The 15,837-nt window shown below is 46.3% G+C and overlaps 1 protein-coding gene across 1 annotated transcript in view; it reads left to right on the plus strand.

The window, feature by feature from the left end:
- SHANK2 (SH3 and multiple ankyrin repeat domains 2) overlaps positions 1 to 15,837 on the plus strand; it is a 700,055-nt gene that overhangs the window by 123,506 nt on the left and 560,712 nt on the right. The window contains exon 5 of the mRNA XM_045014265.1: positions 15,304 to 15,507. Coding sequence (XP_044870200.1) covers positions 15,304 to 15,507 — 204 coding nt within the window. The remainder of the gene's footprint in view (positions 1 to 15,303; positions 15,508 to 15,837) is intronic.

Consider the following 15,837-nt stretch of genomic DNA (forward strand, 5'->3'; position numbering starts at 1 on the left):
CTCACACCCATTTTTACATTTAATTTCCTTTGTATTTTAGGAGAACAGTGAATAATTAAAAAAAAACCCCAAATTACTCAAACTGCAGTACTTACAAAAGTCACTTACAAGTTCATTGAATCCACAAATGGCACTTAACTAGCTGTGTTTGCATGCACAGTACATTCTTATTTAAGTAAACGTGAGTAGATGTAGGCCTAAATCTGCCTAAAGTTGGGCTCCTAAATCCATATTAAGGCATCTAAACGAGTGACCTAGTTTTCAGAAGTGTTGAGCACTAATTTCACTATGCGTGTTGCACTTTTGAAAAATCAGCCCATATATTTAGGTGCCTAACTATGTACTTAGGAACCTAACTTTAGGTCCCCCCACTTTTTAAAAAAAATCTTGGTCTTAAGGTCTTTTTTCTATGGTGCACTCTCACTATATAGTTTTCAAAGGGATATGTTTTGGTTAAATAATGGATGGATAGATAGATTTCAAAACATGCAAAGATTCATCTCTATTGAGGACTGTGTCTGAGTTTTTGTGAGTATGTCAAGTTTCAAATTTCAGTAGCCATGGCTTTAAAAAAAAAAAAGTGAGCAGGATTTGTTCTGGGGTGAGCCCTTGTGGAAGGAAGTGGTTATTGCAGATTAGAAAGAGGGTTGTTAATGGACAGAGACGTGAAAACCATTTTAGAAAAGGGAAAAGTGAATTGGAAACTATTTTAAATAGGAAGCAGCTCCACATTGTTAAACACAATCACAGTGGAACCTAGGAAATTCCTTACATGGAAAACTGGCTTTATTTTATAGAGAATGGGGTTTGAAAATCTGTGATGTAAAAGAACTTTAAAGCAATATTAAGTCTTACTTATTTGAGCCATAAGCTAAGAGCAGTCTGAATACAATGTGTCCTATGTGAGAGGCGGTTAGTATCTATAATACTTTCCAGAGCTTTTATAGAGAGGACATGGTACCCGATTTTCGACCAAAAATCTGGTCGAAAAGAAGACCTAGCAGTGTCCAGTCAGATGTACTGACCATACAAAAATCCAGATATTGCAGGGCCAAGGGAGATTTTAGATCATTAACCTGTGCCAGGCCCTGCTTAGCCAGTGCTGACTCCAACCTGCAGCCAGGCTCTTTGTCAGGCTGCAGCATCTCCCATGCTCCCAGAGCAGAGGGAGCCTATGTAGGGGAGGGACGGAGGTGGAAATGATCCAGTGAGCAACATGGGAGGCGGGAAGAGAAGCAAGTGACAGAGGTGGGGTCTTGGGAGGGGAAAAGGGGAGCAGGGGCAGAGACTTGGAGGAAGTGGTGGAGAAGGAGATGGGGCCTCGAGGAAAGAGGCAGAGCAGGGATGGGGCATTGGGGAAAGAGGCAGAGAAGGGGCGGGGCCTCATGTGGCAATCCTGGAGCCAAGGTTCTGGAATAGTAAAGTATCTTGTTTTACCCAACATCTGATCATAGAATCATAGAATATCAGGGTGGGAAGAGACCTCAGGAGGTCATCTAGTCCAACCCCCTGCTCAAAGCAGGACCAATTCCCAACTAAATCATCGCAGCCAGGGCTTTGTCAAGCCTGACCTTAAAAACCTCTAAGGAAGGAGTTTCCACCACCTCCCTAAGTAACCCATTCCAGTGCTTCATCACCCTCCTAGTGAAAAAGTTTTTCCTAATATCCAACCTAAACCCTCCTCTACTGCAACTTGAGACCATTACTCCTTGTTCTGTCACCTGGTACCACTGAAAACAGTCTAGATCTATCCTCTTTGTAACCCCCTTTTAGGTAGTTGAAAGCAGCTATCAAATCCCCCCTCATTCTTCTCTTCTGCAGACTAAACAATCCTAGTTCCCTCAGCCTCTCCTCATAAGTCATGTGCTCCATCCTCCTAATCACTTTTGTTGCCCTCCGCTGGACTCTCTTCAATTTTTCCACATCCTTCTTGTAGTGTGGGGCCCCAAACTGGACACAATGCTCCAGATGAGGCGTCACCAATGTCGAAGAGAGGGGAATGAACATGCCCCTACTTATACAGCCCAAAATGCCGTTAGCTTTCTTGGCAACAAGGGCACACTGTCGACTCATATCCAGCTTCGCGTCTACTGTAACCCCTACGTCCTTTTCTTCAGAACTGCTTCCTAGCCATTCGGTCCCTAGTCTGTAGCAGTGCATGGGATTCTTCTGTCCTAAGTGCAGGACTCTGCACTTGTCCTTGTTGAACCTCATCAAATTTCTTTTGGCCCAATCCTCTAATTTGTCTAGGTACCTCTGTATGCTATCCCTACCCTCCAGCGTATCTATCACTCCTCCCAGTTTAGTGTCATCTGCAGACTTGCTGAGGGTGCAGTCCACACCATCCTCTAGATCAGGGGTCCCCAACCCCCAGTCCGCGGCCCGGTACCGGTCCGCGGCCTCTTAGAAACCGGGCCGCGAACCGACCCAGTGGAGCTTCCGCAGGCATGCCTGCGGGAGGTCCAGCTGAGCCGCGGGACGAGCGCTCCCTCCGCAGTCGTGCCTGCGGGAGGTCCGCTGCTCCCGGGGCTCAGCTGGAGCTTCCGCAGGCATGCCTGCGGAAGCTCCACTGGAGCCGGTGGACCTCCCACAGGCGTGCCTGCGGAAGCTCCAGCTGAGCCCCGGGAGCCAGTGGACCTCCCGCAGGCACGACTGCGGAGGGAGCGCTCGTCCCGCGGCTCAGCTGGACCTCCCGCAGGCACGCCTGCGGAGGGTCCGGCAAACGAAACCGGTCCCTGGACCTAAAAAGGTTGGGGACCCCTGCTCTAGATCATTAATGAAGATATTGAACAAAACCGGCCCCAGGACCGACCCTGCCATTCCTCTTTGTAAAACATCATGTTCCCTGAATCTTTTCCTGTTTCTCTCTTTTAATGTACAGCTTCCCCTAATCAGGCTAAAACCTTTTGCCAGTGTGACCTGAGAGTTGTGCAGTGTGGTGGAGGTTTATATTTGCATGGTTATCGTTATTTATTATTTGTATTGCAGTCGCACCTAGGAGAGGCATGAGGAGTGTAGTACTCTCTCTTCCTTTCAACAGGAAATGTTTGGTCATTCACAAAAATCATGTGGAGTCCTCTTTTAGATATTAGTTTAATTATTTATAGTTGGAACATGAATTAAAATAATATTCCCAGTGCAGTCTCCCCCACCCTCTTCCAGCCCTGATTTCTACATAATTTACTGTATGAGTCATTGTTGAGAAGGTGGATATTACTTCTCCAATGCCATTCTTTCTATTAAATGTTTTTATCTTAGCAAGTAGAGCTGGACTAAGGGTAGGTCTACACTTAAAACACTGCATTGACACAGCTGCACTGCCGAAGCACGTAAGTGAAGATGCTCCTATGCAGACAGGAGAGCTTCTCCCATCAGTGTATTTAATCCTCCTTCCCAAGAGGTGGAGAAGCTCTCCCATTGACATAGCATTGTCTACATGGGTGGTTAAGTCAGTATAACTACATCATTTGGAGGTATGGATTTTTCACATCCCCGTGTGACGTAGTTATACCAATACAGTACTATAGTTTAGATGTGACCTAATGGAATGTCTACACTTAAAATGCTACAGTGTAGACGCTACCTACACTGACAGGAGGGATTCTCCCGTAGGTAATCCACCTCCATCGACCAAATGAACAGGCATTGAAGAAGTTATTAAGACTTTTCATATATGGCAATAATACAGGCCAAGTCAAGTGAAAGAGCTCATGTTGGTGGCACAGGAAAAATTTCTTTTTGTTGGCTGGGAAAAAAATATGCACTTGTCCTAGACTATATTATTCTCACTTCCCTGAGATAGGCTTACTAGAAGATACTACCACTAAACAAATGATTGAGTATATAAAATCAAATGCTTTTTGTTCTATAATAATGCCATGAACAAAAAGCCTCTGTACAAACAACTGTTACACTTTCAAAACCCAGATGTATGAAACACCCTTTTAAGATGTCAGATCAAGACCCCAAATGAGAGAGACAACAATAAATAAAAGCAGGAAGCTTGAACTGGTATATAGTCAATTTCTTCCGCACAGCTTGAGTCTTCCATAGCATTGATTAGTTCATGGAAGATAGGTCCATCAATGGCTATTAGCTGCAAAAAACCCCACCTAGACGAGAGTCATAAGGCTATTTGCACAGAGGCTCCAGTGCTCTATTGCCAGTGTAGACACTTGATTGCTTTCTGTGCTGTAATTGGCCTCCGGAGCTGTTCCATAATGTCTCAAGTGACTGCTCTGCTCATTGTTTTGAACTCAGCTGCCCTGGAGACATACGCCCCTCCCCTTTCAAAGCACTGTTTCTGGCAGCCTTTGGGTGCTGTGCTGCTCTGCTCCGGGACACAGAGCAAACCATTAATGTGGACATAGAGGCAGGTGTGTGTGTGTGTGTGTGTGTGTGTGCGCGTGTGCGTGTGCGCGTGCCCAGGGAGGGAGGCAGGGGCTTATGTCAGGGTTTCCTCTTCCCCCTGCCTCAGGACTGGTTGCTTCCTGCCGCTGTCTGAACTTACAAGACAGCCTGCTGACACACTCTCTGTCCCCCAAAACACACTGTCTCTCTCACCCCGCACACTCCCTGTCACATACTCTTTTGTCCTTCCCTTCTCCCCCCTACTTCAGTTGAAAAGCAGCCGGCAATGTAGTAGGATGCCCATTGAACAATGGGATTGGGAAACCTGCATCACGTGACACTGTGCCTGCCCCATGAGGCATTGCAAACCCTTCCCAAAGCACCCTGTGGCCAGTTGCACAGTGGGATAGCTACCACAATGCACTGCTGTCTTAGCCGTTGCAAGAGCTGCTAATGTGGATGAGCTCCAGTTTCACAAGGAGCACAGTGTGGACCTGCAACAGCAGTTTAATTCCCGCATTTTAATAAAAGTGGTATAATTTGTGGCACAGAAACTTGACAGTGTAGACATACCCTTAGTCTTCATATTGTGATGTTTCACAATGGCCCACTTACTTTTGATAGTCTTTCTTGATGAGCATGAGAACCATTCTTCCTGCCTGGGTTACAAATTCAAAGCAGGCATTTATATAGTTATAAAGCAAAGCTTACATGTTACCTTATAGCATGGGATACAGACATTACATGTAAGATTAATACATAGAGCAACTTGCAGTCACTTCAAAGAGACTAAACGCAGCTTTACAAGTCTAACATCTGTCTTGAACAATACTAACATGTAGGTGAGCTGGACTGGTTTCCAAAAATGAATGTCAGTGCTCAGCTGATGTCTACAGCCGTGGCAAGAGCAGGCAGGTCTACCAACGTCACAGTCTGTGTTTGGGGGAAATTCAACTTCCCTCCAATTATATGTGATCATTTTGGGTTGAAAATTCAACCTTAAATGGACATGGATAAATGTGTCTCCCCACTGGCTGCTCAGATGGGGGATCCACTTACCCTTGCCCAACCTGTATATTGTGGGAGATGCTATTTTCTGCCTTCCCCATCTTCCTTTCCATCAGTCCTGCCTCCTTCGCCTTCAACTGACCCCACTTTCCCCTCCTTGCCTTTTATCATCTCACCCGCCACCCACCTTCTGTCTCCATTTTCTTCCTTCACTTTGTCTTAGTCATCTTCTTGGTATTATTTATTATTTGTATTTACCATAGTGCATAGGACACCGAGTCACAGACCAGGACCCCACTGTGTCAGTGCTGTACAAATAGAGGACAAAAAGATCCCGTCCTCAAAGAGCTTACAATCCTAAGTATAAGATGAAACAACAATGTATACAGACAGATAAGGGAGTATAAGGAAGCAAGGAGACAATATTGGTCAGCATGATAGGCAGTGGTCTCAGCACACCAGTGGCATAACCATTGTCAAGTTTTTTGTAGGCATCCTAGCAGAGGAAAGTTTGAAGGAGGATAATGAGATAGCTTTGTAGATGTTCCCAAGGATGAAGGGCAGCATTGGAGAAAGCACAGAAGTGCTCATTTGAAAATTTAACAAGTGGCCAATAGAGACTGGCACCAGAGGCTGATTGGTGGCCAGAGTTGATATTTTGATACTGGCTGAGAAATTATAGAGGAGGATAGGCCATGAAGTACCTTGAAAGTGAAGACAAGAATCTTAAGTTTGATAGGATTACAGAAGAAGGAGCTAGTGAAGGTACTGATATGGTTGAAGCAGTGGACTAGGCAGGCTGGTGAGTCAGCAGCATGGAGATGGTAGTTGAATATGTGTTTACAGATGAGATTATGCAGAGATAAAGTATAGAGGGAAAAGAGAAAGGGACCAAGGACAGAGACCTGTGGAACCCCCACAGAAGGCTGGAGAGGGGATAAGGAGGATCTTCCAAAGGACATGCTGAAGGAGCGATCAGAGAGGTCAGATAAGAACCAGGAGAGGACGGAGTTACAGAAGTCAAGGGAGGACGAAGATTTCATGAAGAAGAGCATGGTCAGTGGCAATGAAGGTGGTTGACAGGTCAAACAGGGTGACGATGGAGTAGTGGTTCTGAGCTCTAGCTAGGAAGGGGTCATTAGAGACTTTGGCAAGAGTGGATTCAGTGGGGAGCAAGGGACAGAAGCTTGATTGGAGAGGGTCTAGGATGGAATGGGAGGAAAAGAACTCCAGACACCAATTAGAAATAGAATGTTCAATGATTTGAGAGATGAGAGGGAGAAGAGAGATGAGGGCAGTAGTTCGAGAGGCAAGTAGGGTAAATAATGGTGTGGGGTTTTTTTTAAGAAGGAAGAGACAAAAGCATGAGGGGGAAAAGTCAGAGAAGAGTGAGAGGTTAAGGAGAAGAATAACTGAGGGGATGTGGCCAGGTGCAAGGAATGGGATGGAGTTACCAGGGCAAGTGAAGGGGTTAGACAAAGAGAGAAGCTGATAAATTTCTGTGTTTGTGACCAGGGAAGAAGGAGGAGAGAGTAATATGAAAGGGGGGGGGAGGGGAGGAGAGGAGGAAGGGAAGGCAAGCCAAGAGGGAAGGGAGATGTATTTTGTCAATTTTCTCTTGGAAGAAATCTGTGAGATCCTGTGCAGAGAGAGCAGTGGAGTCAGGAGGGGAGGAGGGTTGAGAAGTGAGTCAGAAATGGCATATAGGTGACTGGGATTGCAGATACGGGTTTCTGTGGGAGAAGTAAGAGTTGTTCAGCAAGGAAAATGGTAGAACAGAACGTGGAGAGAGTGAATTTGTAGTGGAGGAAGTTGGACTGGTCACGAAATTTCTTCCAGAGATGCTCTGCCGTGTGAGAGCAGGAGCTGAGGAAGTGGATATTGGAGGAGGAGCCAGGTCTAGGGGATGATAGGGGAGACCTTGAAATGGGACAGAGGGACAAAAAAGTCAAGCATGGAGAGAATCAACAATCATATTGATGAAAGAAAGGGAAGAGAGGGCAGAGAGAAGAGGGCTGAGAGCAGGGAGAAGCCATCAGAGCTGATGGACTGGAGCTGAGTGACAGGGTGTGGGGGGGCAGCTGACGAATGATGCTGAAAGAAATAAGTTGATGGTCGGAGAGGAGGAACTCACCAACAGAAAGATTAGAGAGAGAGCAAGCCTGTCTCCTGGAGTCTGCCTTCCAGGACCCCTGTGACAATCTAGGAAAATGTCTGTAATATCTTTTATGAATATTATGTGTGACTCAGTTTCCCTGTTGAATTTTGTATGCTGCCTGACTGAATGTATAGAGCTAAATCAAAGGAGCCTATAAGGAGGTTGTTACAGAACCTAGCAAGAAGGGTGGCACGATGACAGAGAGGACTCACCCTCACATAAGTAGCTTCAAAGGAGTTAAGATAACAGTGACTGGATTATCAGTTGGTGGGAGAATTCATCTAGCTAGCTCCATCTAGGGTAAGCCTGAGGCCTTGTCTACACTACAAGACTATTTCGAATCAACTTAGTTCGAATTTGTGGATTCGACCTTATGAAGTCGAATTTGTGTATCCATACTAAATACACTAATTCGAATTTCTGAGTCCACATTCACGGGGCCAGCGTCGAATTTGGAAGCGGTGCACTGTGGGAAGCTATCCCACAGTTCCCGCAGTCCCCGCTGCCCATTGGAATGCTGGGTAGAGCCCCCAATGCCTGCTGGGGGGAGAAATGTGTCGAGGGTGGTTTTGGGTAAGTGTCGTCATTGAACTGTCAATCACAACCTCCCTCCCTCCCTCCTTGAAAGCGCCTGCGGGCAATCTGTTCGTGCACTTTTCTGGTCAGTGACAGCACGGACGCCACAGCACTGCAAGCATGGAGCCCGCTGCGATCATCGCCATTTTCTCCTCCTCGCACTTTATCGTCCACCTCTTCCACAGTCAGCTGATGAGAAATTGGGCTACTTTTCAATGGTGCTGCAAGCACTGGGGGACCATAGGGGACGTTTTACAAACATCAACGTCGGGTGGCCGGGCAAGGTTCATGATGCGTGTGTTTTCAGGAACTGTGGGCTGCTCAGACGCCTGCAGGAAGGTAGTTTCTTCCTGGACCACGAAATAACTGTTGTGGATGTGCAGATGCCTATAGTCATCCTCGGGGACCCAGCCTGCCCGCTAATGCACTTGCTCATGAAGCCCTATACAGGCGCCTGGGACAGCGACAAGGAACTCTTCAAATACCAGCGAGCAGCGTGACCTGTGACTGTTCAGTTTCTTTACAGAGAAGCTGAACCTGCCCCTGTTTCTTTACCCAGTTACTGTTGACTCTCCTCTTCGGTTACATACCCCGTTCACCCCGTTACCCCCACTTCCAGCACACGTGTAAAAATAAAATACATGTCCCATTATTACTTAACAAAGGTTTCTTTATTCATGACTTTTCGTGAAAGGGTTGAAACTGGGACGCAGACTGTGCTGGGTAGGGTGTGCGGTGATGTAAAGACCGCCTCTAAACTCAAGGAATGACAGGCTCCTGCTCCTAGAGCGGTCCGCAGTGCCGGAATGCTTCTTTCAACGGAGCCTGCCATCCCTCTTTATGGAATTCTGTGTGCGGGCGGATATGTGACCTTGTGGTGGAGGAGGACGGATACAGATTCCTCAGCTGCGTGACTCAGCGGTCCAGGACAAGGACCGCTGTATAAGATCTGTAACCGCCCTCCCCCGCTGCAAAGTCACATCTCCCCCGCCCACACAGATCCTGGAAAACACCTCCCATACCGACCAGGGTGCCTACTGACTGCACCGTGTGTGTGACCCGCTGCTGATCCTGCCCCCGTGTCTGTACCCTGGGAAAGGTGACTGTCATATGCAATTAACCACCCCCTTCCCCACGCCCCCCATTCAAACACAGTCTTCTTTGAAAAAACATAACGGAAACAGTAATTAACAGCAAAGCATTTTTATTAATTAAGTAGACAGTTAGGGGATGGGACTGGGATTGGGACTACTGTGAGTCTGGAAGTGAAGGACTTCGGCAAATGTACGGTATGAGAGCTTTTGGGTACTTGAGCACTGTGCTGTGGTGCAGTGACAGTATTCACGTCCCCGGCCGCCCCTCCTCCTGATTATTTTCGGGGAGGGGGGTATGGGACTTTGTGGCGGGGGAGTGCGGTTGCAGATACACTGCAGGGTGTCTCTGTCCTCCTGTGGTCCTGCAGAACATCCACAAGGCGCCTGAGCATGTCCGTTTGCTCCCTCACTAGTCCAAGCAGCGTTTCAGTCGCCTGCTTCTCTTCCTCACGCCACCTCTCCTCCCGTTCGCTGTGTGAGCGCTGCCACAGAGAGACGGTCTCCCTCCACTGGCTCTGCTGGTCCGCCTCTGCTAGGTAGCAGCCCATACGTTCCTCGAACATCTTGTCCCTTGTCTTTTTCTTTCGCCGCCTAATCTTTGCCAGCCTCTGCGAGGAGGATGATGTGTCAGGTCTGGAGACAGTGGAAGCTGTGAGATGGGAAACAGGGAGTGAATTCCTTGCAAAGATACATTTTTGCGAACAATTAACTGAGTCTAGCCTGTGTCTGTGAATTCTGGGTTGAGACCCCTGTGCCTGCTGGGGAACAAATCATTTTCGCGGTGGATTCTGGGTAAATGTCGCCAGTCATTACTTCCTCCGGGAAAGCAACGGCAGACAATCATTTCAAGCCCGTTTTCCCAGAATTGCCCTGGCATACGCCATAGCGTGGCAACCATGGACACTGTTTTGCCTTTTGTGTATGTCACCGTATGTGTACTAGATGCCGCTGACAGAGGCGGGCCAGCAGCGCTACACAGCAGCATGCTTTTGCTTTTGCATGACAGCTGAGATGGTTACCAGCCATATTGTACCATCTACCATACCATAAATTGGTAATAAGATGGGCATGGTTACCTGTCCTTTTGCACTGCACCATTTGGTGCTGTCATAAGTGCCCCTGGCCGAGCAGTCAGGGGCGCAAAAGCAAAAATTGGGAATGACTCCCTGAGTCAATCCCTCCTTTTTGGTATCTAAAAATAGAATCAGTCCTGCCTAGATTATGGGCAAGTGTACTAGAGAACCACTGTATCATAGAACCAGAGAGCACAGCTGCTCTGTGTCCGATCCTGCATAAATTTGGAGCTGTATGCTATTCACAAGGGGGTGCTCCTGCAACAACACCACCTGTTCATTCCGGCCTTCCCACAGCCTTCCTGGGCTACCATACCATTGTCCCACCACTTGTGTGATGAAGTAATAAAGAATGCAGGAATAAGACACAGTGACTTGTTTGTGAGAAATGAGTGGAAGGAAGCCTCCAGCTGCAATGATAGTCCAGGCAGGACATTAATTACTGTGGATGAAGGAGCCCATCATCCCTCTGCTAGTCCAGGGGCAATTCAATCTTTTCTTTACACAGGAAGGGTGGGGGCTGATGGAGCTCAGCCCCCTGTTGCAATGATGAGGACGGTTAACAGCCATACTGCACCATCTACCATGAAAAATTAGGGCCAGGCGCCCTTGATCAACCTCACAGATGCTAGTACGCATGGTTACCAGTCCTTTTGCACTGCCCCATGTGCCAATAGGCTGATGTTGAGGACGGATACCCATCTTTTTGTACCATCAGCCATACATAGCGTGGGGGGAGCAAGGATGTTGGTGTTGAGTGCTGCACCATCGCGTCTATCTGCAGCATTCAGTAAAGATAGGGTGACATGTAAAAGAGTCAACAGAGGATTGTTTTCACTTCTGGTGGTGGGTGGGGTGTGTGCGCAAATTGCCGAACTATGCCCTGACCCACCGCAGACACTGTGTTTGACCCTAGAAGCATTTGGAGCTCATCCAAGAATGCAAATACTTTTCGGAGACAGCAGGAACTGTGGGATACCTTGCGTCCTCATTCCCCCCTCCCTCCATGAGCGTCCATTATATTCTTTGGCTTTCCGTTACGCTCGTCACGCAGCTGCGTGCTGAGTCTGTGCTATGCCGTCTGTCCGTAGATTTTTTAAAAATACTTTGGACCAGGCGTAAAATTACAGTAATTACCCTAATTAGATGCAGGAGTCTCCAAGCGAGATCACCCTGAGGAGGGTCACTGAAGGAGATAGAGAGCGCATGCTGCGTGAAAGCTAGCACGAACCAGGGCCCGATGCAGCCGTGCTTGGGGAGGCAGTGCTCCCTGAGTACCTCATGAAAGCCTTGCGCGGAAAACTGTGGTACCACGGAGCACCCAATAAGGCAGCTCTCCCCAGGAACCTCCTGCTGATGCTTTTCGATTAATGCAAGGAGAGCTTCGTGGAGATCTCCAAGGATGATTTCTGTTCTATCCCCATATCTAGACAGACCTCCTTTTCACACAGTTAAGATTCCTGTTATATTAAGAATAAAAGTTAACATGGTTAAAGCACTTACCGACTGCTCCTTCCCCTGATTCAGGGTCCGGGTTAATGGCCGGGGAGGGTTGTTGGGGGATCTCCGTGACGGTGATGAATAGATCCTGGCTGTCGGGGAAACCAGCGTTGTAAGCGCTCTCGCCTGCCTCGTCCTCCACAAACCCTTCCTCATCTTCCCCGTCCGCGAACATCACCGAGGAACTGGCCGTCGACACTGTCCCATCGTCAGAGACCACGGTCACTGGTGGGGCAGTGGTGGCAGGCTCCGTAGCGCCCGCTTGCCGCTTTGATTTTTTGGTAGCCTTGTCTGGGGTCCTTGATTTTCACGCGGCCCTGCGTTGCATCCCGCCTGTATCCTCTGTCTCTCATGGCTTTGGAGACCTTCTCGTAGGTCTTCGCATTCCGTGTTTTGGAGCGCAGCTCCGAAAGCACAGACTCCTCGCCCCACACACCGATCAGATCGAAGAGTTCCCAGTCAGTCTATGCTGGGTCCCTCTTTCTATTCACAGATAACATGAACTCCTCTGCTGGAGAGCTCTGCATCGTTGCAGGTGCTGCGGAGCTCGCCCCGATGTCCAGCCAGGACGTCAGATTCAAAGTGCCCAGACAGGAAAATGAATTCAAATTTTCCCGGGTCATTTCCTGTGTGGCTGGTCAGAGAATCCAAGCTCCGACTGCTGCCCAGAGCGTCAACAGAGTGGTGCACTGTGGGATAGCTCCCGGAGCTACTAAGTTCGATTTGCATCCACACCTAGCCTAATTCGAGCTAGCCATGTCGAATTTAGCGTTACTCCACCTGTCGGGGTGGAGTACCGAATTCGAACTAAAGAGCCCTCTAGTTCGAATTAAATGGCTTCCTGGTGTGGACGGTTGAGCGGTTAGTTTGAATTAACGCTGCTAAATTCGAATTAAAGTCCTAGTGTAGACCAGGCCTGAGATCAAAAGAGGATGTAAACCCTAAAAGACCCTAGAAAAGGATGTTTTTTTGTGGATGAGCTGAGAAAGGCAGATCAGAATGTGTCAGTCTGACTGACACTCACAGACAGAGGGAGAAGGCTGTAAACAGTGTGGGGTGTTCCTCCCAACTCAGAAATGGGGAATAAGCCACACCTGCCTGAGCTATGGATTGAGGTAGCATTTAAGTAAGGGAATATGGATGCAGGCTTCTGTTTTAAATCTACTTCTCTAAGCACTGTATACCACTAGTCAAAATAAATCATGCTTTGTTTTGAAGAGGCTGTTACTGTATCACTGTAAATGTATGCTGTCACAGACTCCAAAGGAGAAACCCTTGCAGGGTTCAGTCCCAGATGGACCTGCTGAATTAGTCGTGGTTGGTACCAGGGGGCTGTAACCCAGGTCCTGATCTGAGAATGAGCAAAATGTGGAATTCCACTCTACTAGAGGTAAAGGCCTGAAGCCTGACACCTGTGGTGGATGCACTCAGAGAGACCTCAAAAAGGGACAACAGTATAGTTAGCCCAGTAACCACGTCCCTTCTTCTCCTTCTCCCTTCCCACTATTCTCCTGAGCACAACATTCTCTCTCCTTGCCCCCCACGTTCCCTGACCCCTATAATTTCCTTATGTATCCTAACAGTAGCCCAGGACAGTATTTGAAGCACGTCTCAAAAAACTTCAGTTTGTACCAATTGCAAAGAGAAACAAACTGAGATGTGATTCCCAATGATCCATGTGTGGGAAAAAAAAGCATAGTAGAGTTGGATTTAAGTTAGTATTCATAAGCCTACCATATTCCTTCAGCAAATGGGTGATTGTGTGATGCTGTCATGGCAGCTTAGCTAAAATGTTTCTTGCCAGGCAACAAGGATGAATAGAGGATACCTAATTATCAGTGTCAACTGATCTTTTAATTTGAGGAACAATTGGCAGAATCAGAGCCAAACATTGATTGCAATCCCCTAAATTGCGGTTTGTGAGCAGGTCAGCTTGCCACACAAATAATATACAGGGCCAGACACTGCTAGTAACTCCTATTTCTATAGGGCAATATCTTGAGATATGCTGATAACCAGCTGAGCACCTGCAATGCCCAGTGAAATTAATGGAGAATTGAAAGTCCTTCATGGCTCTCAGGATCCAAGAATGTTTTTCACTGATAGGAATATTTCCCCCAAATGGAGAAACTGATTTAGAAAAAAAAGCATTGCCACATAAACCCATAAAGTGGTAAATTTTGCACTTGATTTAGCCATTTGAATGATTTGGTTAAATATATGAAATCAGAGGTTTCAGAACTGCATGGTATCTTGTCAAGTATTGACATGTTTATCATTAATAAATCCACAGTGATCAGTTTTTTACATGAATGATTTACATCCAGAGAATTTACAAAATACGTAACCTACAGATGCTGCAAAGATGAGCACTATAGAAAGCTGTAAATTAAGTTGATACATCAGATTAAAAAAAGTAATTTCCCTTTTCTGTAAGGTGTCAATTTGTATTTTTCTGTACTGTTCCGTTCTTCTTATCTACATATAGAAATGTACGTTGAAGAATATAATTGTTAAGCACATAGAGATCTTCAGAAATGACCTAAACAGAAATTTAATTACATGTAGTGAAAAGCTGAGTTCATATTGTTGTGGTCACAGTTAAGGCTGCTATGTGCATTTTGATTTTTTTCTTGTATTTGAAATATTATTGGGGGTGGGGGTACTTCCCTGGGCCTCCAGAACAGCCCCTGTATACTGCTGGGGAAACATAAGAGGACCAGAATAGTCTTTAACTGACCAGGAGAGAGACTGACATAGCAGCCCTATGCCATGCTCTTTGCAAGTCCCAGTGTAGGAGGAGGGAGGGGCATATCAAGGCAAGAGGACGGGCCCACTGTACATATCACTGCTGCCACATAAAGGCAGCTGAGGACAAGCTGCTGTAATTTAAACCTAAATTATGTTGAAGGCTACACGGGTCACCAAACCAAATCAAAATTAAAAAAAGGGTGCTTGAAGTCTCATTAGCCTGCCTTCCCTGGGTTGTACCAAGAGATGCAGCGTACTCACACATGATCTACGAAAGAAGATATGATTTCTAAAGTCTGAGAGAGAACTCAGGATGCCCTATGTTTTTATAGCACCTCTGTGTTTGATGTTGTTAAGGAACAGATGTCTGAAATCTAATCTCCTTGTTAATGCAGTTCTTTGTTTTAGAATTTAATTAAATGTAGATTTTCAGCTTCTTGTGCAGGGAAATGCAGACAAGTACCAGATTATTTGTTTAATTTGTTATAGCCGATCTCATTCATTTTGAGCTCAAGTTATATGCTTTCTTCTCTTCCTCTTTGTTTAGAAAAAGTTGGGTAAGGAATTGTGAACATGAAAATGAAAGATACCAAGTATTGTGGAATATTTTGCCTTGTGGCTGAGCAAAATTTTCTGCTTTATATGCAAGTGTATATTATATTGCGTTTGTATTTAATTTTTGTGCACTCTTTGCAGGCTCTCCCAATATTACTTATATGGCTTTTTGTTACTTTAGAATGATCTTTATAAATCTCTCATAAGTTTTGTAACGTTATTTTGTTTGGCTTTACAGAAATGCATTAGATTTAATCCTGAAGCTTCAGTATGGGTAGCAAAACAACGAATTTTATGCACTTTGAATCAGAGTTTGAAAGATGTCCTGAATTATGGGCTGTTTCAGCCTGCCAGCAACGGGAGAGATGGGAAATTTTTGGACGAGGAACGACTCCTTAGGGAATATCCACAACCAGTGAATAAAGGTGTTCCCTCCTTAGAGGTATTTTAATACAACTGTACTAATTTTAAAGCTTTACTATCTGAAACATTTTTATTTATGGTATGATATGTATATATAGTAAGTCTTATTTGAGGTTTCTAAATGGATGTGAATTGCGTTAGGAAGTAGTGATCAAAGGGCTGATCTTGAAGCCTTGATCACACAAGTAATGCTGTTTGTTTCAGTGGGGGTATTTTATGTATAACTCACATAAAGGTTACCGGATCAGGCTCAATGACTTTCTGTGGTGGGATGTACCAGCCCTTTAATGCTAGAAACTTGTGGGGCCAGCACTACTCTGTTCCAGGATTTTCCTCAGGAAACATACCA

Source organism: Mauremys mutica, chromosome 4 (genome assembly GCF_020497125.1).
Source record: "Mauremys mutica isolate MM-2020 ecotype Southern chromosome 4, ASM2049712v1, whole genome shotgun sequence".
In the NCBI taxonomy this organism is placed as follows: Eukaryota; Metazoa; Chordata; order Testudines; family Geoemydidae; genus Mauremys; species Mauremys mutica.